The sequence below is a fragment of the Salmo trutta genome, chromosome 6 (assembly GCF_901001165.1).
Source record: "Salmo trutta chromosome 6, fSalTru1.1, whole genome shotgun sequence".
Taxonomy (NCBI): domain Eukaryota; kingdom Metazoa; phylum Chordata; class Actinopteri; order Salmoniformes; family Salmonidae; genus Salmo; species Salmo trutta.
The window spans coordinates 54,425,041-54,451,270 of record NC_042962.1 but is presented as its reverse complement, the minus strand read 5'-3'; the positions used below and the strand labels follow the sequence as shown (position 1 = coordinate 54,451,270).

At 44.9% G+C, this 26,230-nt stretch overlaps 1 protein-coding gene and 1 pseudogene across 6 annotated transcripts in view; one reads left to right on the top strand and one right to left on the bottom strand.

The window, feature by feature from the left end:
* Positions 1-77: 77 nt before the first annotated feature.
* LOC115195159 (inhibin alpha chain-like) lies at positions 78-1,063 on the bottom strand (annotated as a pseudogene).
* A 6,851-nt stretch (positions 1,064-7,914) lies between these two features.
* LOC115196320 (striated muscle preferentially expressed protein kinase) overlaps positions 7,915-26,230 on the top strand; it is a 57,659-nt gene continuing 39,343 nt past the window's right edge. For 3 of the 6 annotated variants that reach the window (XM_029757042.1, XM_029757041.1, XM_029757039.1), the window contains exons 1-3: positions 7,915-8,333; positions 8,549-9,096; positions 25,363-25,405. In XM_029757042.1, the coding sequence (XP_029612902.1) occupies positions 8,703-9,096; positions 25,363-25,405 (437 nt within the window). In that variant the 5' untranslated portion in view covers positions 7,915-8,333; positions 8,549-8,702. Of the gene's footprint in view, positions 8,334-8,548; positions 9,097-22,993; positions 23,639-25,362; positions 25,406-26,230 lie in introns of those variants that run through there. The other 3 variants (XM_029757043.1, XM_029757044.1, XM_029757045.1) reach the window with 3 other exon arrangements.

Below are 26,230 nucleotides of genomic sequence, written 5' to 3'. Positions count from 1 at the left end.
GTCTAGCCTAGGTGCTCTCCAAAGACAGTTGCCCTGGCTTAGATTACACCGGTATAACTAATCTTACTTGGAAGAACTGAGCCATTCTCAGAGGTTTTAGGCCTAGATACAGGTGCACTCCTCTGGTATGATGTTGGGCAGGGTCTCGTATTTAAAGGAGTACCCTCCGTCAGACGTAGTGGTGAACCGTAGTGACTTCATGGTCCCGGGGACCGGAGCGCAGCACTGTTTGATCCCCAGCATAGCAGTGGTGCGGTCCGAAGCCGAGCAGGTGCCATGATGATAGAAGTTGAGAACCTTCGGGTGAACGATCCAGTTGTCCCAGCCCAGCTCCTGGAATGAGATGTTGATCATCTCCCGCTGACAGTCGCTGTACTCTGGCTTCTGCTGCGATGGCCGCATCAGGAGGTCGATGGGAACCAGGGAATGGTGGCGGCCAGCTCACCATGGGGAGCGGTCTGGGCCGTGAGGTCGGGCGTGCAGGTGGAGGAATGGCGTTGTTGGCTTCGTTTGCGGGGCAGCGCACCTGGAGTCCGGAGGGGCCTTGGGTCAGGGCGGTGAGGAGGTGGTGCTCGACGCGGTAGGTGGTCCAGCGGTCGTCTTGGCCGGAAACTCTGCCACCTGGAGGAGCTGCTGGTCTGAAGTGAGGAGGAAGAGAGGGGTGATGTTCCTGCTGGCTCCCTCGCCTGCGTAGAACCAGAAATGGGCTGAGGTGATGGCAGACTGCTGGTTGTCTAGGGAGGATTGGAAGTAGTAGGTGAAGTGGCTGGTGGCTCTCTCCTCTGATGGGGAGTCTGAGCTATCACAGGTAGAGTCTGGAAAAACAAGGCAGACAGTGGAAATAAGACCAGGTCAATGGATGGGGAAGCAAATAACCTACAGTTGTTGACGTCTGGAAAAACATCCGACGAACTTCACTTTTGGAGTGAACTAGTGAAGAGAGATTACTAAAGAGAAGGGAAAAGGAACATGGCATCAGAGCGTGAGAAAGAGGGATATGGACTCACTCAACAGAGCTGGGGAAGAGGATGACTTGCTCATGGCTCTCCTGGTGATGCCTCCTGTGCCCAGGCTGCCCTCCCTACCCTGGTGGATCTCGCCCCGCATCTGCTCTCTCTCTCCCCCCCGTCAGGGGCCTGTTGGCTGGGCAGCTCGTCCCCCTGGCAGGCCTGGGTCTGGGTCCACAGGAGTAGCAGGGCACAGGAGAGGACGCTAGAAGGACCACTCTGCTTGGTTCAGATCTCTTCAGTCTGTAGAGGAGGGTTGTGAAGCATGTAGATCGAGGTGGAAAATTGCTTTGAGTTCGAGTAATCCAAGTAGGTCAAATATCCTTGTCTAATAATTGGTAAGATGACCAAATGGGTCAATTGATTGTGCCAGAACTTCCAGTAGATGAGGTGAAGTAGTGTAGATCCTTCTCTGTCCTGAGCCGGTGGGCAAGTGGTGTCAATGAAGTCCTGTATTATTTGGAGGTTCCATCTCTGCCAATGCAGAGCACTGTGTCTCTCTTGTCAATTGTTTTGTCATGGAATAATATTGCCTCCTACCCATGCCTATCTAGACACTGGGGAAAAAGGGAGTGAGAGAGAGCCCTATGTTATTGTTATGCAGTCATAATCCAGAGGGAAGACTTCAGAGTAGGACCTTGTGGGTGATTGGAAGTTATAATGTATTTGATCACAGTCTGCGTTTCACGGTAAGGGCTGCTTTGTTCTTGTACTGTACTAAACCATTTGAGGTATTTTTCCTTAGTGTTAAGGTTTTCTTTAATACACATAGTGTGTGTATTTAGTGTGGGAGGTGTGATGAGATTTCAGCAGCGGAGAAGTATTAGACAAAACACCGGGGCCAGATAAGACAAGGTTGAAAGAGGCGTCTGAAATGGAACGGTTTACAGGCTCTGTAAGTGCAAAAATGTGGTTGTCTCACCTAGCTATCTTAAGATGAACGCACTGTAAGTCACTCCTGATAGGAGCGTCTGCTGAATGACTCGAATATAAACAGATATTGGGGTCAGTTATTGAAAATGAACCACAGTTTGAACTAATGCGTTATAACTGTTTATATAAACTATTCACAAACCCTTTGCAACCCCCTTAGAAGACACAAAGTGTTCCGAATAGATCACAACACTAATCACACGTGAAGTCACAGTGCTGCTGTAGTCATTTCATAAGGCTCATCTGTAGACAACACCTTGGTGTCAGTATGACTCCCTGATCAAATAAAGGTTCAATATTATTTATTTTTCATCATAATGAACCCAACAGATGTGGATGTCCCTCATCACCTGCTTTCCCACCAAACAAATGTGTGTGTTAATGTGTCTTTGAAAATAATAACAATTAGGCTTTCTTTATTCAACTCCAGCCTTGGGGCTCTGGCTGCATCTGTGCAATTACAGAATACAGTTTCATAGACAAGGTCAGATATTACAGCTTGTCTCAGTGGGGAATAAACATACCAGACCGAGTTACAATAACCTCGGAAGCACATAATCGTTCTCTTGCAAACACATCCTTTTCTCTATACAGAGAGAGTTAAGTTTAGCCCCAGGTCGTGCTGGCCAACTCCGAAAGTGATACTGGCCAGGCAGACGGGCAGTCTTCTGCGTAACTCACCAACTCTCTGACAGATGATCTGCTCTCTCGTGTGACTAGAGTGGAGTCATGGAGCCACACATGTCTCTAGTCAGGCCTGGGGAACTAGTTCCTAGACCGCAGTCAGGGTACATATCTTTACATATCTCATAGCTGCTGCTGTTCTTATCATCAATACTGACTGTCTTGTATTTTTGTCATAGGATGCATTGAAATCCCAACATGACTCTCAAGAACATTTCAAGAGGACAAGTAATCTAGGATAGAAGGTAGGAAGTAACTTTTAGTTTGGAATCCACCTCATGTTTGGGGCGGCAGGTAGCCTAGTGGTTGAAGCGTTTTAACATGAATTTAACACTTATAAACAAAAGGTTGCTCGTTCGAATCCCCAATCTGACAAGGTAAAAATCTGTTGTTCTGCCCCTGAACAAGGTAGTTAACCCATGTTCCTAGGCCGTCATTGTAAATAAGAATTTGTTCTTAACTGACTTGCCTAGTTACATTTTTTCATTTATTATGTTCATGGGACTGTTTCAAGGGCTCTTGCAGTACAACAAGGTGGCCAGAAGATGGTCTACTAGTTTACCACAGCTGGGGCTCAGCTGCACGAGGGAGTTCTGTTCATAGTCAGGAGTGTTTGCAAATTGCCAGGTTTTCATTATTCTGCCCAACCTCAGTGCTATCTGATGTGTCTTGGATGTTAAGAGTGGGAGATAGATATAGACTGAGTGTACAAAACATTAAGGACACCTTCCTAATATTGAGTTTCCCTCCTTTTTCCCTCAGAACAGCCTCAAATCATCGGGGCATGGACTCTACAAGGTGTCAAGCGTTCCACAGGGATGCTGGCCCATGTTGACTCCAATGCTTCCCAAACTTGTGTCAAGTTGGCTGGATGTCCTTTGGGTGGTGGACCATTCTTGATACACGGGAAACTGTTGAGTGTGAAAAACCCAGCAGCTTTGCAGTTCTTGACACAAACCAGTGCGCCTGGCATCTACTACCATACCCTGTTCAAAGGCATTTAAATATTTTGTCTTGCCCATTCACCCTCTGAATGGCACACATACACAACCCATGTCTGAATTGTCTCAAGGCTTAAAAATCCTTCTTTAACCTGTCTCCTCCCCTTCATCTTCACTGATTGAAGTGGATTCACCTGGCTCTATGTCATGGAAAAAGCAGGTGTCCTTAATTTTTTGTATACTCAGTGTATAGAGAGACAGAGAGAGCACAGGAGGTTGGTGGCACCTTAATTGGGGAGGACAGGCTCAAGGTGACGGCTGGAGCAGAATCTGCAGAATGGTTTCCACATTCCATTGGCTCTGTTCCAGACATTATTATGAGCCGCCTTCCCCTTAGAAGCCTCCACTGATATAGAGAGATGTAGTAGTAGTAGTAGTAGTAGTAGTAGTAGTAGTAGCATAAGTAGCAGTAGTACTAGTAGTAGTAGTAGTAGCATAAGTAGCAGTAGTACTAATAGTAGTAGTAGTAGCAGCAGTAACAATAGTAGTAGTAGCAGCAGTAGTAGAAGTAGTAGTAGTAGCAGCAGTAACAGTAGTAGTAGTAGCAGTAACAGTAGTAGTAGTAGCAGCAGTAACAGTAGTAGTAGTAGTAGTAGCAACAGTAGTTGCAGTAGTAGCAGTAGTAGTAGTAGCAGCAATAACAGTAGTATTTGTAGAAGTAGTAGTAGTAGTAGATAGTGAATAAAAACATCCTCAGGAGTAATGCAACATTTAAAAAAAAATGTTTTATAAAATCCTAAAGTCCTAAATTTAACACTCATTCTTCTCAGTGGGCGACATTGCATATGTGTGCATGAATAGGTGAGTGGGTGCAAACACACAGGAGTGAATATCAGTGTCAGAGACAATAGCTCCCTGCTCTGTCTGGCTGGTGGAGCGTTTGGTTGGTGGTGAACTGACGTCTCCATCTCCTCCTTCACTCTGGCTGGCTGCTCTTTTGTGCTCCCTGATGCCAGACGCCTCATCTGACCAACCAGTGGTCATGGCAGGCACAGCAGGCCTCTTTTCCGTCGTCCTCTGTCGCTTCTTCTTTGGTGGGAGGGTATCAGGGTCCTTGAAGGCTCTGATCCTTATGACCCATTTGGGCTTCTTGGGCTTTGGGGTCTCTGCATGACTGGCACTGTCGCCCAGCTGCTGTACAGCACTCTGGGATGGGCCTGGGCTCTGTGAGTCTGGACTACCAACCATCCTCGGGATCATTCTGTTGACAGGGTTATTTGCTTACAGAAACAGGATGGACTCCCGGAGGACTTGAGCCTTTTTGGGTTTTGAAGGGCGGTGTAAGTCCGCAGTTTTAGCACTTTCAAAGGCTTTGACTTTGACTTTGGAGGCTTTAGATGGAGCTGTGGTTTTCCCTGGAGACCAAACACTGTTGGAGACGTGAACTGTCACTATGGAGACTGGGGTTGAATGCTATCCATACCTGAAAGTGGGGAAATTGTGTTTTTACTTTACAAGCAGTTGAATTTGCATTCAAAAAAATTTCCAAGTCCCAGATCAGTTAATTTTAACAGTAAAATGTTAAGTAATATTTTTTTTAAATGAAGTAGCCTAAGAGACACTCAGTTATCCCAATTATCCCTAGATATTAAGATTTGATTCAACGTTTTGAATGAGGATGGAGGTTTGCCGATTTAAAGCAGCTATTCCAGCTTTCGTCCATAAGCAAACTAAAAGTTTTAGTTCCAATTCTACGTTTGTTTATTACGAAGAGACGTCGTAATAAAGGAGCGCATGGAGGAGCCCAATTTCCATAGTAACGCGCAACTTATTTCTTGGCATAAATAAACAATTGTTTTAGACGAAAATATACAATAAATGTAGGTCAGGCACAGGACTACTGTTACAGTATAGTTTATACAAAGGTATCTTTAGCGAAATTCAGACAATAAATGAAAGAAAGTTTAGCCAATAAATTAGAGGATACATTTTTGTACACGTTTTGACTTTGGGCCAACGGCTTCACCCGACGAAGTTATAGGCCTAAATATTGTTTAAACCTCCGCAAAACCCGACTTTCATAAAATGCATAGTTCAAAACCTAAAAATGTTTTACCCAACTGTTGGCCAGTTAGCAGGGAGCGGTCTGTCCAAGTTCGTGTGATTGATGGATAAACTCTGTTGCCATGCGACTTTTGCCTGAAAATAAACACCAGATGCGCTCCCATCATCACCGCAGGTGCATCCTAAATGGCGCCTTTTCTATCCAAAGCTCCTTCAAATAATCGGAACTGCCGTTCTTTTATCCTTATGATACATTTGTAACCTCTTAACAAAGTGTTGGGTGCACATAATTCAACATGAAAAATAATTTCCCAACACTGCACGTTGGTGTGCAGACTATAATTGGTAAACTAGACAGACAGACAGACGCTGTATTGTTTATTAGCAAAACGTCTCCTCTTTGCACATATCACCATTTGGTCCATGCTCTGCTTGAGGCCTAGACCAGAGGATGATCTTTGTCCAAGTCAGAGCGATGTACTCTGAATATATGGCTCTGGTCCAAGTCCACGGCCCTATATAGTCTGTTTCCATGGTGACCAGACAGACAGAGGAGCTGTAGATGGGGTTTATTCATCCCGTACCAGCACACATGGTTCTCCTACTGCTGTGACTCAGAGTTAGTCATAATGACAAGCTGTCAATGACGTATGAGGTTATAAATGACCAATGAATAATCTAATATGATGCAACCGGAATTGAATTCCATAATGCAAAACAAAAACACAAGATTGTGAGATTATTTGTTTTTTAGCAGAGTTAGAGAAGTAATTACGTTTCTTTGGTTTTATTTCCTAGTGAGCTACCAGTAGTTGTTAGTATGTATGTGAGCTACCAGTAGTTGTTAGTATGTATGTGAGCTACCAGTAGTTGTTAGTATGCATGTGAGCTACCAGTAGTTGTTAGTATGCATGTGAGCTACCAGTAGTTGTTAGTATGCATGTGAGCTACCAGTAGTTGTTAGTATGTATGTGAGCTACCAGTAGTTGTTAGTATGCATGTGAGCTACTAGTAGTTGCTGGTATGCATGTGAGCTACCAGTAGTTGTTAGTATGCATGTGAGCTACCAGTAGTTGTTAGTATGCATGTGAGCTACCAGTAGTTGATGGTATGCATGTGAGCTACCAGTAGTTGTTAGTATGTATGTGAGCTACCAGTAGTTGTTAGTATGTATGTGAGCTACCAGTAGTTATTAGTATGCATGTGAACTACCAGTAGTTGTTAGTATGCATATGAACTACCAGTAGTTGTTAGTATGCATGTGAACTTCCAGTAGTTGTTAGTATGTATGTGAGCTACCAGTAGTTGTTAGTATGTATGTGAGCTACCAGTAGTTGTTAGTATGTATGTGAGGTACCAGTAGTTGTTAGTATGCATGTGAGCTACCAATAGTTGATAGTATGCATGTGAGCTACCAGTAGTTGTTAGTATGCATGTGAACTACCAGTAGTTGTTAGTATGCATGTGAGCTACCAGTAGTTGTTAGTATGTATGTGAGCTACCAGTAGTTGTTAGTATGCATGTGAGCTACCAGTAGTTGTTAGTATGCATGTGAACTACCAGTAGTTGTTAGTATGCATGTGAACTACCAGTAGTTGTTAGTATGCATGTGAACTACCAGTAGTTGTTAGTATGCATGTGAACTACCAGTAGTTGTTAGTATGCATGTGAGCTACCAGTAGTTGTTAGTATGCATGTGAGCTACCAGTAGTTGTTAGTATGCATGTGAGCTACCAGTAGTTGTTAGTATGCATGTGAGCTACCAGTAGTTGTTAGTATGTATGTGAGCTAGCAGTAGTTGTTAGTATGTATGTGAGCTACCAGTAGTTGTTAGTATGTATGTGAACTACCAGTAGTTGTTAGTATGTATGTGCTCTTATGTTGCTGGGTGCCTAGCTTTGACTTATGAATCAGAACACATTTATCTACTCCCCTTGGCTCCCCTCTCTACTCTGACACACGCACGCACACACGCACGCACGCACGCACGCACACACACACACACACACGCACACACACACACACACACACACACACACACACACACACACACACACACACACACACACACACACACACACACACACACACACACACACAAGCTTGGTGTGCGTGTGTGTGAGAGAGAGGCAGAGGCAGGGGCACATGGGCTGCCCAAAAAATGTGACCTATCGAGGACGCAGCTGTCATTTCAAGGCTGGGGGTACTTGCCCGTCACCTACCAGGAGACACGACCACGGAGGGAGAGGGAGCGAGGGAGTGAGAGGGAGCGAGAGGGAGCGAGGGAGAGACAGGGAGCGAGGGAGAGACAGGGAGCGAGGGAGAGACAGGGAGCTTAACTCCTGACAAGAAAAAAAGAGTAGTGTGGGTGCACTAGAGCCACTCTCCTTGAGTCCAAGTAGAGCCAGTTTGGATAGTGGTGACATTGGAGCCTCCATAGGTCAGATCTCTCTCTCTCTCCACTCTTCGGTGGGGTGTAAGCAAAGCCCCAGACCCCCTTCAAAGGGCTGTAGCGGTGGCAGCTAAGTCTAGATGATCCAGGTGGACTTACACCAGGGGCTCCAGTGGACAGGAGGACAGGCAGAGAGAGGACACTTTAATTTGTTCCAGATGAAATATTTGGCTTCCCAGATCTTGTTACCTTAACTGGACTTTGTGAGGATGTGAAAAAAATGGACTGCATATTTTTCTGGGAGGTGACAAGGTAAGTTCATTATCAAGGGTTCATAATTGGGTTAAAGGCATGTTGTCCCTTCACTGGCATGATATTTATTGAGGGATTTGGGGTAACTTTATGATGATAAGTTAATTGGTTACCTTCTGTGTTTTATTTGCGTCTCCATAAGTGGACTTCATCGTTGCAGCTGCATGTTCATTTCATTTGTGACAGTAACTTACTGTATATCTATGTAACCACAGACTCCAGATCAAATTGGAATACTGAGAGGTACCTCTGACCAACTAAGGAATAGAAGTACCAATGGATGATTTCATGAGGATTGTTCCATACACACAGTAACTGCATCCCATATCTAAAAGGCTGTCACTTGTTGAACATGAAGTGTTCAGAACCATGAGCACCAACCCAAAGAAAATGGCGGAAGGCGGCACACACCTCAGTCCTGGTATCCCCTCCAAACGGGCCAAAGTTTCCCAGGGCCAGGTAGTTCCGGAAACAGGGGACCCAGATCGAACCCCGCCGGTGTTCGTGCGCAAGCTCCGCAAGGCTGCAGTGGGGACAGGGTGTGATATCCGCCTGAGGGTGTCTGTGAGGGGTCAACCTGCCCCCTCTCTGTTTTGGTACCGTAACAATGATCTCCTGGCCCCGCCTGGGGAGAAGGATGTTGGGGGTCTGTGGATCAGGGATTGCAAGGCCAGTGATGCTGGTCTCTATACCTGCGTGGCCAGCAACTGCCTGGGGGAGGCTCAGAGCAGCGCCCTGCTTGCCGTTATGGACCTGGGAGAAGGTAACGTTGGGGAAACATTGGGACAACATTATGATTCATCTGTGTTTGCTAAGTATTGAAACATGGGGACAACCCTCACGAAACATTGTGTAAGTCTACAAGGGAAGCATGCAGGGGAACATCTGTTATCCATCTACTTTTTAAAGGTGCTCGGTAAGCATAGGACCAATCTTTACAAAAGCCAACAACAATGTACCCAACAGGTTTGCAGGTGGTATATTTATTTCATTCCATCTCAAATAGCTGTCCATTCCACTCTAGAAAACCCTTGCTCTTTCAAAAGTACTTCAACCCTGCTCTTTCAAAACGACTTCTACTGTAGAGCCCGTCAGCTAGCAACACTTGTCTTGAGAGGGGTGAGGTTAAATTTGGCTCCTCAGTCTAAATTGAGACGTAGCGGTTTAGGGTGGGGCTGGTGTGACCCCCCATGTCATCTGTCGCTGTGATCTTTTAGCAGTTGAACCCTTCACCTTCTGACCCCCTGGTTGGATGATTGTTGTTGTTTTGCAGTTTGGAGCAAACTGAAGTGATATGGCGGCCATTTTGTCCAGGGTGTAACCGAGAGATGGAGAGAGAGAGAGAGATTACTCCATTTGAATGACTGTAAATAGATGTTTGTGTATTTATTTGTGTATTTACAGTATCACATTTGGGCCTGCAGAGCTGTCCCTTTAATACATCTAATAAAGGAATCAGACAAATGCTATGTGGCTCACCAGTCAGTAAAGGCCATGTCATTAGTCTGGACCACATCACATGACAGAATGAACAGTTGTAACTGGAGCTCCACACGTAGTGTCCCACAACCCAATGCCATCCAACACATTGTCTGTCTGTGTCCCAAATTGCACTCTACTCTCTATATAATGGCTGGAACAGAGTCAATTGAATGGCATTAAACACATGGAAACCATGTGTTTGATGTATTTGATACCATTCCACCTATTCCGCTCCAGCCATTACCACGAGCCCGTCCTCCCCAATTAAGGAAATAGGAATCCATTTTGGGACGCAGGACAGAATCTTACGGTGAGAACGCTATTAAAGGGAAGACGATACGACGAAGGACAGTTTTTGTACTTTGTGCGTGGTGAAGCCGAAAGCATTGCCCTGATCCCCTTGTTTCATAAGATACTAGCTATAATTAGAGTGCTTTGGAGGGCTCCTTTGCTGAGGGTGGGAGTTCTGACGGCATAAATTCACCGTAACAGACAGTCAGCTGAAGCCTGAGAGAGATGGATCGGCCTTTTTGAAAGGCTAGACTAGGAACTCTAACTCACTCCCCACATCTCATCTTCTTTATACTCCCCTCAGCTCTCACTCACTCCCCCCTCTCTATTCATCTATTTCCTTGCCCTTTTATAGGTTCTCATTCTTCCCACCTCTCTCTCTTGATCTCCCTCTTCCTCTGCAATCACTGCCCTTCCTTTCCACCATACTCCTCTCCCCTCTCTCCCTTTCCTGGGGACGTCTTTGGCCTTCGCCAGACAATCTCTGCTTATCACTTTCTGCCCCCATACCTTCTCTCCCTTTCACTCCACTCTTCTCCCCCTTTCTCCTCAGCCCTCTCTCCTCTCCCCTCTCCCCTCTCCCCCTCTCTCCTTAGCCCTCTCCCCCTCGCTCCTCAGCCTTCTCCCCCTCTCCTCAGCCGTCTCTCCCTCTCTCCTCACCCATCACACCCTCTTGTTTTCTCCTCACCTCTCTCCCCTCTCCTGTTGACATCTTGGTCTTATTCTTGAGTCTCTGCCTAGAACCTTCTACCTCTCTCTTGTCATGTCTGTGTCTCTCTCCTCCTGGTGGGTCTCTGTGTCTCACCCTCCTGGTGGGTCTCTATGTCTCTCTCCTCCCGGTGAGTCTCTGTGTCTCTCCCACCTGGTGGGTCTCTATGTCTATCTCTCCCACCTGGTGGGTCTCTATGTCTATCTCTCCTCCTGGTGGGTCTCTGTGTCTCTCTCTCCTCCTGGTGGGTCTCTGTGTCTCTCTCCTCCTGGTGGGTCTCTGTGTCCCTCTCCTCCTGGTGGGTCTCTGTGTCTCTCTCCTCCCGGTGGGTCTCTGTGTCTCACCCTCCTGGTGGGTCTCTGTGTCTCTTTCCTCCTGGTGGGTCTCTGTGTCTCTCTCCTCCTGGTGGGTCTCTGTGTCTCTCTCCTCCTGCTGGGTCTCTATGTCTCTCTCCTCCCGGTGGGTCTCTGTGTCTCACCCTCCTGGTGGGTCTCTGTGTCTCACCCTCCTGGTGGGTCTCTGTCTCTCTCCCCCCTGGTGGGTCACTGTGTCTCTCTCCTCCTGGTGGGTCTCTGTGTCTCTCTCCTCCTGGTGGGTCTCTGTGTCTCTCTCCTCCTGGTGGGTCTCTGTGTCTCACCCTCCTGGTGGGTCTCTGTGTCTCACCCTCCTGGTGGGTCTCTGTGTCTCTCTCCTCCTGGTGGGTCTCTGTGTCTCACCCTCCTGGTGGGTCTCTGTGTCTCACCCTCCTGGTGGGTCTCTGTGTCTATCTCCTCCTGGTGGGTCTCTGTGTCTCTCTCCTCCTGGTGGGTCTCTGTGTCTCACCCTCCTGGTGGGTCTCTGTGTCTCTCTCCTCCTGGTGGGTCTCTGTGTCTCTCTCCTCCTGGTGGGTCTCTGTGTCTCACCCTCCTGGTGGGTCTCTGTGTCTCTCTCCTCCCGGTGGGTCTCTATGTCTCTCTCCTCCTGGTGGGTCTCTGTGTCTCACCCTCCTGGTGGGTCTCTGTGTCTCTCTCCTCCTGGTGGGTCTCTGTGTCTCACCCTCCTGGTGGGTCTCTGTGTCTCTCTCCTCCTGGTGGGTCTCTGTGTCTCACCCTCCTGGTGGGTCTCTGTGTCTCATCCTCCTGGTGGGTCTCTGTGTCTCTCTCCTCCTGGTGGGTCTCTGTGTCTCACCCTCCTGGTGGGTCTCTGTGTCTCACCCTCCTGGTGGGTCTCTGTGTCTCTCTCCTCCTGGTGGGTCTCTGTGTCTCACCCTCCTGGTGGGTCTCTGTGTCTCACCCTCCTGGTGGGTCTCTGTGTCTCTCTCCTCCTGGTGGGTCTCTGTGTCTCACCCTCCTGGTGGGTCTCTGTGTCTCTCTCCTCCTGGTGGGTCTCTGTGTCTCACCCTCCTGGTGGGTCTCTGTGTCTCTCTCCTCCTGGTGGGTCTCTGTGTCTCACCCTCCTGGTGGGTCTCTGTGTCTCATCCTCCTGGTGGGTCTCTGTGTCTCTCTCCTCCCGGTGGGTCTCTGTGTCTCACCCTCCTGGTGGGTCTCTGTGTCTCACCCTCCTGGTGGGTCTCTGTGTCTCTCTCCTCCTGGTGGGTCTCTGTGTCTCACCCTCCTGGTGGGTCTCTGTGTCTCACCCTCCTGGTGGGTCTCTGTGTCTCTCTCCTCCTGGTGGGTCTCTGTGTCTCACCCTCCTGGTGGGTATCTGTGTCTCTCTCCTCCTGGTGGGTCTCTGTGTCTCACCCTCCTGGTGGGTCTCTGTGTCTCTTTCCTCCTGGTGGGTCTCTGTGTCTCACCCTCCTGGTGGGTCTCTGTGTCTCACCCTCCTGGTGGGTATCTGTGTCTCTCTCCTCCTGGTGGGTCTCTGTGTCTCACCCTCCTGGTGGGTCTCTGTGTCTCTTTCCTCCTGGTGGGTCTCTGTGTCTCACCCTCCTGGTGGGTCTCTGTCTCTCTCCCCCCTGGTGATATTCAACCTGTGTGTGACCATCTATCTCCCACCATGACCAATAAGCCTCTTCTCAGACACTCTATCTCCCCCTTTCTCTGCCCTTCTTTTCACCTTCTCTCTCTCTCTCTCTCTCTCTCTCTCTCTCTCTCTCTCTCTCTCTCTCTCTCTCTCTCTCTCTCTCTCTCTCTCTCTCTCTCTCTCTCTCTCTCTCTCTGTCTCTCTCTCTCTCTCTCTGTCTCTCTCTCTCTCTCTCTCTCTTTTTTTTTTCTCTTTCTCGCTCTTTCTTTTTTTCACCGCCCCCAGACCTCTGTGTGGTTCTCTCCCTCCTCCCTTCCCTCTCCCCTCCTCTCTTATTTGTGGCATGGTATGTGCCAGGGGGTTCGTGTTCCAGAGATGTGTGGATGCCATCGGGCTCTCCTATTGCACCAGTACACATCAGAAGTAATTATAGCAACACCACAGTGCCTCAGTGGGGCTGAGACTATGGACAGTCACGCTCAATCACAGTCATCATGATGAAAGAGGGAGGGAGGGTTGAGGGAGTGGGAGATGTAGATGTATAAAAGGATAGAGGAAGTGTGTGTGTGTGTGTGTGTGTGTGTGTGTTTTCTGGTAATAGATGCATGTAGAAAAGACTAGATGCATCACATGTAGGTCTTTTTTGAGGCTGGCCCTTTGAGAAGTCAAAAAGCACCATATGTCAGTACTGACCATCCCACAACAAGCCACCAGTCTGTGACTGTGATACTTTTTGACACATCATATTTGGCTTAGTAGTGTTTACGCTTTGACCACTGAATCACTTCAATGACTTGACATGAGGTCAGTCTGTAAACGTTAACCCCCTCACACATTCAATGATTTTACAACTCTTATAATCTTGGTTACCCAGAAGTAAAATCCGCTCGCGAAAATCTGTAATTTGCTGTTTTACTTCTGGGAGGAATGCTGTTAACAATTATGGTTACCCTTTCGCAACGGAAGGAAGTGGTCTCCTCCATCGCAAACGGAAACTGTCAGCCAAACCCCTCCCTTCTGCTAATTTCACCAGTGTTTATCATGGGCAGATTTTGTTTTCATGAATTTTTACGATACAGACAATTTTAACTTTGTGGCTGTGGAATCTAGTGGAAACTGTATATCATCCACACACAGGCTTGAAAATCACTGCACCTGCTTAAGCACCGCCTTCTCCCCATACTGATTGGTCCACAAATCAACAACGAAAGACCAAACCATAAGCTATTGTTGCTTGTAATCACATAATTATACGTGAGCCTTGACAGATTCTCAACGTTTCATCTGTCCATGAGAATCTGTCAGTTTCATCTGTCCACGAGAATCTGTCAGTTTCATCTGTCCAGGAGAATCTGTCAGTTTCATCTGTCCACGAGAATCTGTCAGTTTCATCTGTCCAGGAGAATCTGTCAGTTTCATCTGTCCACGAGAATCTGTCAGTTTCATCTGTCCAGGATAATCTGTCAGTTCCATCTGTCCACGAGAGTCTGTCAGTTTCATCTGTCCACGAGAATCTGTCAGTTTCATCTGTCCAGGAGAATCTGTCAGTTTCATCTGTCCACGAGAATCTGTCAGTTTCATCTGTCCACGAGAATCTGTCAGTTTCATCTGTCCACGAGAATCTGTCAGTTTCATCTGTCCAGGAGAATCTGTCACTTTCATCTGTCCAGGAGAATCTGTCAGTTTCATCTGTCCAGGAGAATCTGTCAGTTTCATCTGTCCACGAGAATCTGTCAGTTTCATCTGTCCACGAGAATCTGTCAGTTTCATCTGTCCACGAGAATCTGTCAGTTTCATCTGTCCACGAGAATCTGTCAGTTTCATCTGTCCACGAGAATCTGTCACTTTCATCTGTCCAGGAGAATCTGTCAGTTTCATCTGTCCAGGAGAATCTGTCAGTTTCATCTGTCCACGAGAATCTGTCAGTTTCATCTGTCCACGAGAATCTGTCAGTTTCATCTGTCCACGAGAATCTGTCAGTTTCATCTGTCCACGAGAATCTGTCAGTTTCATCTGTCCACGAGAATCTGTCAGTTTCATCTGTCCACGATTGATGTTTAATGGTGTAAACCATCCAATGGTTACATGATGTTTCTCTGAGCGCTATCCAAGTAACTGGTATTTTAGCTGACATTTTAGCTGACATGGTATTTAGACTACATGAAACATCCATAAAGGTGATATGAATGCCTTATATAAACCCCCTTCAAGTTACCAAACATGCATGCTCTTAGACTGCCCTCTCAAACCTCTGCCATTTTGTTATTCTGGGAAGGAAACCAGAATGCAACAGTACATGGATACTCCCATGCTTGGGAGGACATGAACTTGATCCTCCTCCGGCTCTGGCCCATATTCCACAACTACGGTTTGTTATGCCAAATATCGTGACTGTCCACTCCAGTGTCCTTGTGGATCTCGGGAGTTTCAGTGTGGCTATGCTATGCTATGCTAACTAGAACTCTACTGTAATTTAACGACTCCGTTCCCACCCTCAGAATATATTTACTGTGCAGTTATAGACCCAAGTCTTAGACTCACACTGTCGGTGGGTATATACGCACTCCAGAATTTGGTCTACGTGTCTAACATTTGATATCCTCAAGCAGGAGACCGGTTTAGTGACGTCAGACATAGTGGTGAACAATCCCCTTCAGATTTAGAATGTAATGTAATCCTCCACCACACTCTGTACATGTGTTTTTAGCCTGTCAAATTGATACTGGTTTTGGTCCGTCATTCAAAAGTTCACCTCTACTTTTTATAGTTACTTAAAGATCGAATCAGCTTTAGGGGAAACAGAGACAATGTTCTCTCTCAGAGCCAGTGGTGGAAAAAGTACCCAAATTGTCATACTTGAGTAAAAGTAAAGATATCTTAATATTAATAGAAAATGACTCAAGTAAAAGTGACCCAGTAAAATACTACTTCAGTAAAATTCTAAAAGTATTTGGTTTTAAATATACGTAAGTATCAAAAATAAATGTAATTGCTAAAATATACTTAAGTATCAAAAGTAAAAGTATACATAATTTAAAATTCCTTATATTAAGCAAACCAGACAGCACAATTTTCTTGATTTTTTAATTTATGGATAGCCAGGGGCACACTCCAACACTCAGACATCATTTACAAACGAAGCATTTGTGTTTAGTGAGTCCGTCAGATCAGAGGCAGTAGGGATGAACAGGGATTTTCTGTTGATAAGTGTGTGAATTGGACCATTTTCCAGTCCTGCTAAGCATTCAAAATGACACGAGTACTTTTGTGTGTCAGGGAAAATGTATGGAGGAAAAAGTACATTATTTTCTTTAGGAATGTAGTGGAGTAAAAGTAAATAAATATAGTAAAGTAAAGTACAGATACCCTAAAAAACGACTTATATAGTACCTTAAAGTATTTTTACTTAAGTACTTTACACCACTGCCCAGAGCCTTTGTTGTTTTGATTGTTTTGATGATTGAACAGAGGTGGAGGCATGTTTGGCAGCATTGAAAAAACAACGACAGTGCATATTCTGCTGTTCTATCGCAAGTGCGATGATGTCAGAGGGGAAAAAACAGTGTTTGTCGTTTGCTGTTACTTGTATGTTGTTGAAATATCTCAAACAGATGTTAGTCTTGAAAACACGACCCTAGGCAACACAGTGACTAGGGTCTGGTTTCAATGATGGACTGTTTTGGCAAAGAGGAACTACCTCACTGCCTACATCAATACTTTATCAGCTTGAATAAAATACAAAATAGTAGCTAGCAATACGGAGATCACCTTCAACCTTCACTAAAACCACTGCAAAGGTTTTGCCTGCAAACTTTGGTTTGCAGGCATTCTGGCATGTCTGGCTTGTGACTTGAGTCCCCAGATTTTTTTTTCTTTATCGACGTAGGCAGTGATGTACTTCCTCTACGCCAAAAGAGTCCATCATTGAAACCTAGTCACTGTGTTGCCTAAGGACAGGTTTTCGACATTCAACAGACGTAGCAATTTCACCATTAAGGATTCCAGCTTTAAAGCAGCTTGTTGAAGTTATTCATGGCTGACAACGATATCTTTGCCATGTTCATTGGCTGTCAAAACAGACAGAAATGTAAACAACTCCCACTCAATAAGCTGTGTTCAAACTTTCTCTGTTCTTTAATGAGTTCAGATTCTGTTTCAATGCATCACAGGACCATGCACACATGTTAAGACCTAAGCCTTCTTCAGTCTGTCACTAGTAGGGGGTTTCTCAGTCCAAGCAGAGAGTCAGACAGGACAGTAAAGGTCGTTTCAGCCCTGTCTGTAATCTCCTTATTACAGGAAGGTAGGTCCACTGTAAGGGTACAGAGCAGGGGTAACAGGGGTGTACAATAGCCCACTCGAAATAGACCACCGGGCTTGGTGTTGTTGTGTTGGAGTAAGGGGGAACGGGGGAGAGAGAGAGAGAGATAGGGCCTGAGCGAGTCAGATGGAACCGTCAGGCGCATTGAGGCAGCCATCTTAAGGAATATGTCCTCACCCTGGCCATGAAGTAGACAGGACATCTAGGAGTCTGGGAGGAGAAGCCATTTTAAGGAGCTCATATTCACCCCTGCCTCCATGGGATTGGGATACACATTCCAACGAAGGAGAAGTGACCATTTTTAAATAAGACATCCTTACTTCACTAAGGTCAGGATTTGAGGGTAAAACCAGGAAGAACTATCAAGTATAGAGGAATGGGCTTAGATTGTGATTTGATGGTGATTTGAGAGTTCGACAAGAAGACGGACGTTTGATTAACAAGGATTACACATCTGAGAGGCCCAATGTTAAAAGAATAAGAGAGTGAGACAGATATCAACTGGAGCCATGCTAAAGAAGGAGTATCTGGATGCTCGGAAGGCTTTGAGAAGTGTGAGGGACGGTGTGACCGGCCCCAGGAGAAAGAAACCCAAAGGTGAGTGTTAGAACTCCTTCTAACCAACCACACGGAAAACATGGGCTCTTGAGTAGGTTATTTGTTACTGTTCAGCTATCTATTATCTTATGACAATCTGATGTTGTTGTGCTTACGGGGACGAAGTCTGAAGTGAAAAAAGGACGGGACCATGATGAGGTCACAACGGACACAGAAGACCTCATCAGACTCATATTGTCTACTGATCATTCTCTTCCATTACTTCCTTATAGAATATTGAATTGTACAACGCCATTGACCTATTTTTCTAATTCTAGTTGGGGACCAGGATGTTTCAAACCTAACAGGTGGTGGCTGGCTGACAGGCTTCCAGTGCAAACCAATAATACTCATCTAATGAGCAGGCTATTCACAGCATCCCCGATGATGACAACTAGACACACACTGCCTCTGAGGATAGACTATTTTTCTAGGCTCTCAACTATTAACAGACGCTGAGAAAAATGACTGGGCATTGCATACATAAAATTACTGTACTATGTACAGCAAATACTAGGGAGTACATTGTTTCAAAGGATAATATTGCAATACTTCAAAGCTGTGGGTTGCAGTTGTAAATACATTATCTCCCACCAGTGAGGGTCGCCCCCCCCCCCCCCCCAGTTGTCTGTATGTCTGTCAGCCCGACTGCCTGTCTGTCTGGTCACATGGTAGATACAGTACCTCCTAATTTTAGTCCATACTGTAGGCATAGAGTATCTCATAGTATCTCTCTCGGTCTCTCTCTGCCCCCTCTCTCTCCTCTCTTTATCACCCCAGTCCACTCTCCAGTCCTGTGGCTAACACAGACCAGACCTAGAGAATGACATAAACTAGCAAGAGGCATCTGTGTGATGTGAAATCCCATTACATTCCCAGAATGCATCACAGTGCATGGTCACGGACCACAATGTATTGCCATATTCAGTGATGTAAAGTACTTAAGTAAAAATACTTTAAAGTACTACTTAAGTAGTTTGTTGGGGTATCTGTACTTTACTATTTAAATTTTTGACAAGTTTTACTTTTACTTCACTACATTCCAAAAGAAAATATTGTACCATATTGTACTCCATACATTTTCCCTGACAACCAAAAGTACTTGTTACATTTTGAATGCTTAGCAGGACAGTAACATTTTGAAATTCACGCACTTATCAAGAGAACACGTGGTCATCCCTACTACCTCTGGTCTGGTGGACTCACTAAACACAACAGCATATTTTGCAAATAATGTCTGAGTGTTGGAGTGTGCCCCTGGCTATCCGTAATTTTAAAAACAAGAAAATGGAGCCGTCAGCTTTGCTTAATATAAGGAATTTGAAATGATTTATTCTTTTACTTCTACTTTTGACAAGTATATTTTATATTTAGCAATTACATATTTAGTATATTTTAGCAATTACATTTACTTTTGATACTTAAGCATTTTTAAAACGAAATACTTTTAGACTTTTACTGAAGTAGTATTTTACTGGGTGACTTTCACTTTTACTTGAGTCACTTTCTATGAAGGTATCTATACTTTTACTCAAGTATGACAATTGGGTACTTTTTCCACCACTGGCCATATTAAGGGAACTGACCTATTTTGTCAGGTGAGGAAAGATGATCCTAGATCTGTACCAGGGGGAAATTTCACCCCGGAGCATGAGATGAGGTGCCTCTGTGTTTGGCCTGGCGCTGATCTTGTTTATGTCCCATGGTCTGAGGCCTGGAGGGGGCCAGGATTAGGTGATAGGATCAGGTTTCTGTGTGGTCGTCAGCAGTCAGTATAGACGTGCCCACTGTGTCTGTCACCTGGGCCTGGACCTCTATACCACCCTGCATCTCCACAGGGTCTGACTCTGAGCTACGTTTACAACAAAGGAATGGCCTCTGTTCTATTAAAAGGCTGTTACAGTAGTAGAATGTACAAACCCACTGGGTAAAAACTGGTTGAATTAACGTTGTTTCCACGTCACTTCAACCCTAAAATTAAACGTGATAATGTTGAATCAATGTGGAAAACTGATTGGATTTGCAAAAAGTCATCAACTTAAAGGAATTTCATCTTTTTTTTTGCCAAACCTACAACCTAAATCCAATGACAGGGTGATATTTTTGGTTGATTTCATGTTGAATTCATGTTAGTTGACAACTTAACCAAATGTAAATCGAAGACGTTGAACTGACGTCTGTGCCGGTAGGAAGTTTCCTCTAACTAGACAGGGCAACCAGAAACAAACATGTAGACCCGGGGAAACCTCAGGGCAAGAGGAATGATTACCTTGTCTTCCCCAGCACACGTCTAGATATGGGTTGTGACTAACGTGTTTTGGAGAAGGCTCTGGGTTCCTCTGTTGGGTCTGACCGTGTCCTGTGGTTGGACCTGTAGCGCGAAGTGACTCATGTATAAAAACCAACTCGATTAAGATGCTCCCACAGCTGGGTCTGTTTTCTACCCCAGGGAGCTAATGCCAGATAAATGCCTCTGATAGAGTTGTGGGCCTGCAGAGAGTTCGTCAGAGCTGCGCCACTGAAACCCCCCTCTGTCACAAAATCAATGGGCTTCCGTGAAGTCTGCTCTGTTTCTCATTGTTGTAAGCTCATTCAAGTAGAGTAAATGGTATGCTGGCTACTGTATTGTATCAGCTGATTGAAGTGGAGTAAATGGTCTGCTTACATTTACATTTTTTTTACATTTTAGTCATTTAGCAGACGCTCTTATCCAGAGCGACTTACAGTAGTGAATGCATACATTTCATTTCATTTCATGCATTTTTGTTTTTTGTACTTGCTATTGTATTGTATCAGCCAATTGATATCTGCATGGAAGTCATGTTGTTTTCATTTATTTTCATGTAACTGATGATGGGGAAGAAAGAGAGGAGAGGAAGCTTCTTTAGACTATGAAAGATATGCCCATTGTGTTACTATGGTGACTTACTGTGATATAACTGAATCCCCCCCTAGGTCATTTGTCTGACAACGTATTGTAGCTTTGACACCTGCTTCTTGGATTGTCATTGGACTGCTGTAATAGAAGGCAGTGTTATGATTGGTCCGGGGACATATTGATCCCGGTCGAGTGAATTGTGACTATCGTGGCGTATCCTGTATCGCACAGAGACCCTTGGTATTGATTACTCACTGCCAGAGAAAATCCCTTCTTTCTGGAGATGCATGGGCGAGGTGATGGGGCAGGGATGAAGAGGGATGGAGGGAGACAAAGGGAGGTAGAGGGAGGGATGAGGAAGGAAGGAAGGAAGGAAGGAAGGAAGGAAGGAAGGAAGGAAGGAAGGAAGGAAGGAAGGAAGGAAGGAAGGAAGGAGAAGGCTTATAGCTATTGAGGCAGCTTTTGAGTGAAAAGGAACACTGTATTGTCTGTATTTTTTGAATTAGGGTGCATTACTTAGAAACAGCCAAATGGGTAAATAAACGACATTATTACGACCAATGGAGGCTTTAGCTATAAAAACACTCATCTATTGCGACGTCTGTGAATGGTTGGCTTTCTCTGATTTATGGGCATGTGGTAATATCCCCTGGGTATTGACTCTGTGTATCACACCTATAAACTGTAGCGTGTCTCACGTAACAATGATAAAAAAGTGGATTTCTCAGTATAGCAGTCAATCTCAGTGTGTGAGATTTGGCCTAAATCTGAAAAAATGCCCATCTAGTTTCTGGATGGCTGGATGGTTTTTACAATGAGATCTGGGTCCACCTGTTATTCTTTTTTTTGATGGATGTGGTGGACACAGATGTATCTGAGAGAACAATACATTATGCTGTGTGTGTGTGTGTGTGTGTGTGTGTGTGTGTGTGTGTGTGTGTGTGTGTGTGTGTGTGTGTGTGAGTGAGTGAGTGAGTGAGTGAGTGAGTGAGTGAGTGAGAGTGTGACAGGCCTGTAATAAGAAGGGAGGATTTGTAGTGTCAGGTGATAGCAGTGTGAGGAGGATGTGTTCTCTTCACCTTTCCTCGTTCCCTAATTCCTTTCACCACATCTGTTTGTTTCATGATCTGTTATTTCTAGTTGATGATTATTCCTGTGAGAACCGTAGAACGGGGAGGCGGGGTACAAAGACATCATCATCTTTTCCCACATCATTTATTGATGGTTAAGACTCCATTTCCCTCACACACTCTGACCTACTGACACATTAACGCAGGGTTTCCCAAACTGGGTCCTGGGGCCCTCTGGGTGCACATTTTGTTTTTTGACCTGGCACTACACAGCTGATTCAAATCATCAAAGCTTGATGATGAGTTGGTAATTTTAGTCAGCTGTGTAGTGCTAGGGCAAAAACCAAAACGTGCACCCAGGGGGGGCCCCAGGACCCAGTTTGGGAAACCCTGCACTAACGTAGTGAGAGAGATACACTGTGTATAAAACACCACAAAGACAAACGCACAACCTACTGTTGATGTCAAATGTACAGTGAATGTATCCATGGTGTTTGTTGTTCCTATTGATTTGTGTATCTGTCAGAGACTATGACGTGTATCTGTCAGAGACTATGACGTGTATCTGTCAGAGACTATGGCGTGTATCTGTCAGAGACTATGGCGTGTATCTGTCAGAGACTATGGCGTGTATCTGTCAGAGACTATGGCGTGTATCTGTCAGAGACTATGGCGTGTATCTGTCAGAGACTATGGCGTGTATCTGTCAGAGACTATGGCGTGTATCTGTCAGAGACTATGGCGTGTATCTGTCAGAGACTATGGCGTGTATCTGTCAGAGACTATGGAGTGCACAGCTTGTGTGTTGCACCAGCTAGCCATCAAGCTAATCTATCTACGCCGTGTGTAGTGTTGGGGACAGAGTTGAAGCAGAGCGAGATAAATGGAGAGGGGCAATTCTGCTCTGTTCACTGGTGCATATAACTGATTGCTATTTAGCGTGAAGTCAGATTTAGTGGAACGTCACAGACATGGACCATGAATGTATAATTGATGCCCTGGGGGTGGGGAGGCTGTTTTCTGAAGGCTGCATTCTTCCTCTCCTCTGTGAAGATACTGGAGCTGAAGAGAATAAAGCAGAGGAGGAGAGGAGAGAGGGATCCCGAAAAAAGAGGCAGTTTGGATTAAGGATTTGGATTTTGGGGAGGGTGGGGTTGGAAGCGGGGCACACTTCAACTGTGGGTTTATGATGTCAACAGAACGGAGGGAACTCTGTCTGATTCTATTTCCCACTTTCTATTCTCCCTCCATCTGTTTTGGTCTGTCTTTCTCTCTACCCTCTCCTCTCTCTCCTGCTCCCTCTGTGCCTCCCCTCTGCTCTCTCTTTGTCTGCTCTCTCTCTCTCTCTTTCTCATTCTTGGCGGCTATCTCTCCTCTCCTCCCATTCCTCCTGCTGCTGCTGTGTCAGAGAGAGGAGACAGAGAGGATGCTTTAGAGGAGCAGGTAGTTTTCCTTCCTCCGGATCACACCTCTCCACTGTTGTCCTCACGGGTTGGGGTCTCAATCTGTTCCTCTCTGGCTGGCTGCTGTTGCTCCGAGGAGGGGCTTGGATGAAGGAGGGAGGGATGGGCTGGAGGGGATGGAGTCCGGCTCGGCTTGTGTCAGCGTTCGGCTGAACATTTTCTCCTCCGGCAGCAGTCAGAGCATAGTCTGCTACGTCAGAGTGATGCTGCTCACCTTGGCGGATAAACACTCTCACTCTCACACAAAGACACCTGGATTTTGTGGATTGTAATCCCCGAACATTCCTCCTCTCATCCAGACCAGAGGATTATAAACACCCACGCGTGTGAAGAGAGCTCAATCTATTTACATGGTTTGTGTGAGAATTATTGTGGTTGGACCCACACTCCATTTGGGTAGGATCACAGCAGTGATGTTTTGCTGAGCAAGTGCCACAGGTAATCTGCAACCCAGAGGAGGGCATCGAGAGAGAGAAAGAGAGAGAGTAAGAGAGATACAGAGGCACTACTTCTAGACATGAAGAAAATCTGGTCCAAGAAGAGGTTCCAGGTGAGTCTCTACCTTTCAGACACAAAGTTGCTTTGTTACACTTAGTGCATGCTCTTTTCTAAGCCGTTTTCTCATGGAGTACTACAGAGCTATAATGGCTTTCTGATATATTCCTAGAACCAAGAGAAGGATACATACTTTGTTGCCCCACCCTTTTACCATTTTACCAGTAAACACCGATCTTTGTTACTATAGGTTAATAAATCCAGGTCTGTACAGTAGGTCTTGTGTAGTATAGTTCTCTGTGTGGAATGTCCTCGGTGTCCTCTGGGTTCTAGTGGCCTCTGTGGCACAGAGGGTATGGCTTTACAGTTCCACATGACACGGTAACAAAGAATGCCACCCTTGGGGGTCAATGTCCCATTCAGTTGGCTGGTGGGAAGATGTCTGTGGGAGCTGGGTGGAAAATCAGCTTTCAGACAAATTTCACGGTCAAATATTTTTTTTCTGCCATTTATATTATAAATGTTCCATTTGTAACACATTTTATTCTAATTAGCATATGTGTACCCTACAACCTGTATCCTGGCAGAGAACGTCTGATATTTTGGATTTGACATTGCGTTTATCCCAAATGTGATCTGTGGAGAATAGAGAAGTGTGTCACTGGGCCACAGTGATATGTAGCACCAGATGACCAAGTACAATTATGTGGTACAATATGTACGACACCGTCCATATTCAGAAATAACCGTATAAACCTTGTGAAATCTCCTCTCCAAACTCTGGCATAAACAGTATAGAGCTTTGAGGAAACTATGGTGCCCAGTGATTACCTAGCCTTGCCAAGCCAGAAACCTTTACTGCGCAGAAATGCAGTTTGTGCCTGGTTCCGCCGACTACAGATGTAAGATCTTAATTTGATCGCTCTTTTGTTGCTGAGATCCACACTTGTGGTCTATTCAAGTTTTAAAAAGGCTTCTAAAGTTTGTAATTTCCCCTTTCAAATGTCAGACTTAGCCCTAATGAAACATGTATCTACCCCTACAAAAAATGTCCATTAATATAATAATATTAACATTATAATTAATATTAATATTATAATCCACATAATAATTCACATTTCCTGTTGCTGCAGGATTATTTTCCTGCTGTAGCAAACCTGCTCAAATGAAGATCCTACATCTGTATGTGTTGATATGATTGCCTAGAGTTCCCTATAATCAGGAACAGGAGATTGACAATGGACGCTTCTAGTTGCTTCGGTTGTTTTTTGTCTCACCACCAGGCAACACTTCATCAACAGGCTCTGGCTGGCAAGTAGCAGTAGGCATGGTACTTAGAGAGCAGAGCAGCCTGATTGATCTAGCAGTTGAATCATTACTTTGCTCTGACTTCAGTGTTTTCTGTGCCTCTGTACTGTAATGAGTCATTCCATTGAGCTCTCTGTGAGCTCTTCAAGGTCCTGATCGATGGTTGGTCATAGGAGTCATAGGAGTAATCAAAGGTCATCGGAGTCATAGGAGTAATCAAAGGTCATAGGAGTCATTGGAAGTAATGACTTATCAAGTTATCAGTGTGTAGGTTTTTAGATTAGGTTATAAGGATGTAGGATGCAGGACATTATGGAGTTTGAGATATGAGCTTCTTCTCTTGTTTGGGCCTTTTCTTTTGGATTCTGACAAAAATGGAATCCTCTGATTTCAGTAACTCATTGAATTTCATGACAGTTGTACTTTTTGCTGGTTTGACTCATGCAACCCTCTATCTCTCTATTATTTCAGAGGACCGGACACTCCACCAAGACGTTTGGAAGGTTCACCCATGGTGTGTTTTCTGTATGAGTTATTACACAGTTATTACTTAGTAATTACACAGTTAATAATATTAATTACATGGTTAATAATAATTATTATACAGTTAAGAATGGTTTTACACAGTTAATAATGGTTATTACACAGTTATTACGTAGTAATTAAACAGTTAATAACAGTTATTACACAGTTAATAATGGTTATTACACCGTTATTAATACATAGTTATTACACAGAAACAGAGTTTTACTGTGCATATTTAGCTTTGTGTTGTATTTGAGAACCACTTAACGCTTTCTGTATTAAAAAATATCCTTGTTAAAAAAACTGATCTAGTACAGAGATGTCATGCATTTTTCATGTTTTAATTGCTGCTAGGAAAAAGACAGTGGGCTTTTTTATTATTTAGCTGTCAGAATGCCTCTCCTCCGCCCCCACAAGCAATTTTCTTGTAACCATATTGTTGCCTCTCTGCATAACATCACAGAATGAATCATTTCTGAGGGTCTTAGTTTAGCATTACATCTGGAATCTCAGTCAAACAGAAATGCTCACAGCTCCTTTTCCAAATCATATTTCCACCCAACTGTTAATCTAATCCACGGTGTATATTGCAGCTAGACATTTTGAATTACAGCCTCTCATATTGCTGAGTCGATATTCCTTGCACAGTGTGTGTCCAGCTATTTAGTCCCATCCCACTTGGTACAGATGGGTGAACCCAAATACACAAGGAAATTGACTGTTAAAACTGTATGATCATTGTTATTGTCTATTTCACATTTACCCTTTCTTCTGTCATTTAGCAGATACTGTTATCCAAAGCAACATGACAGTG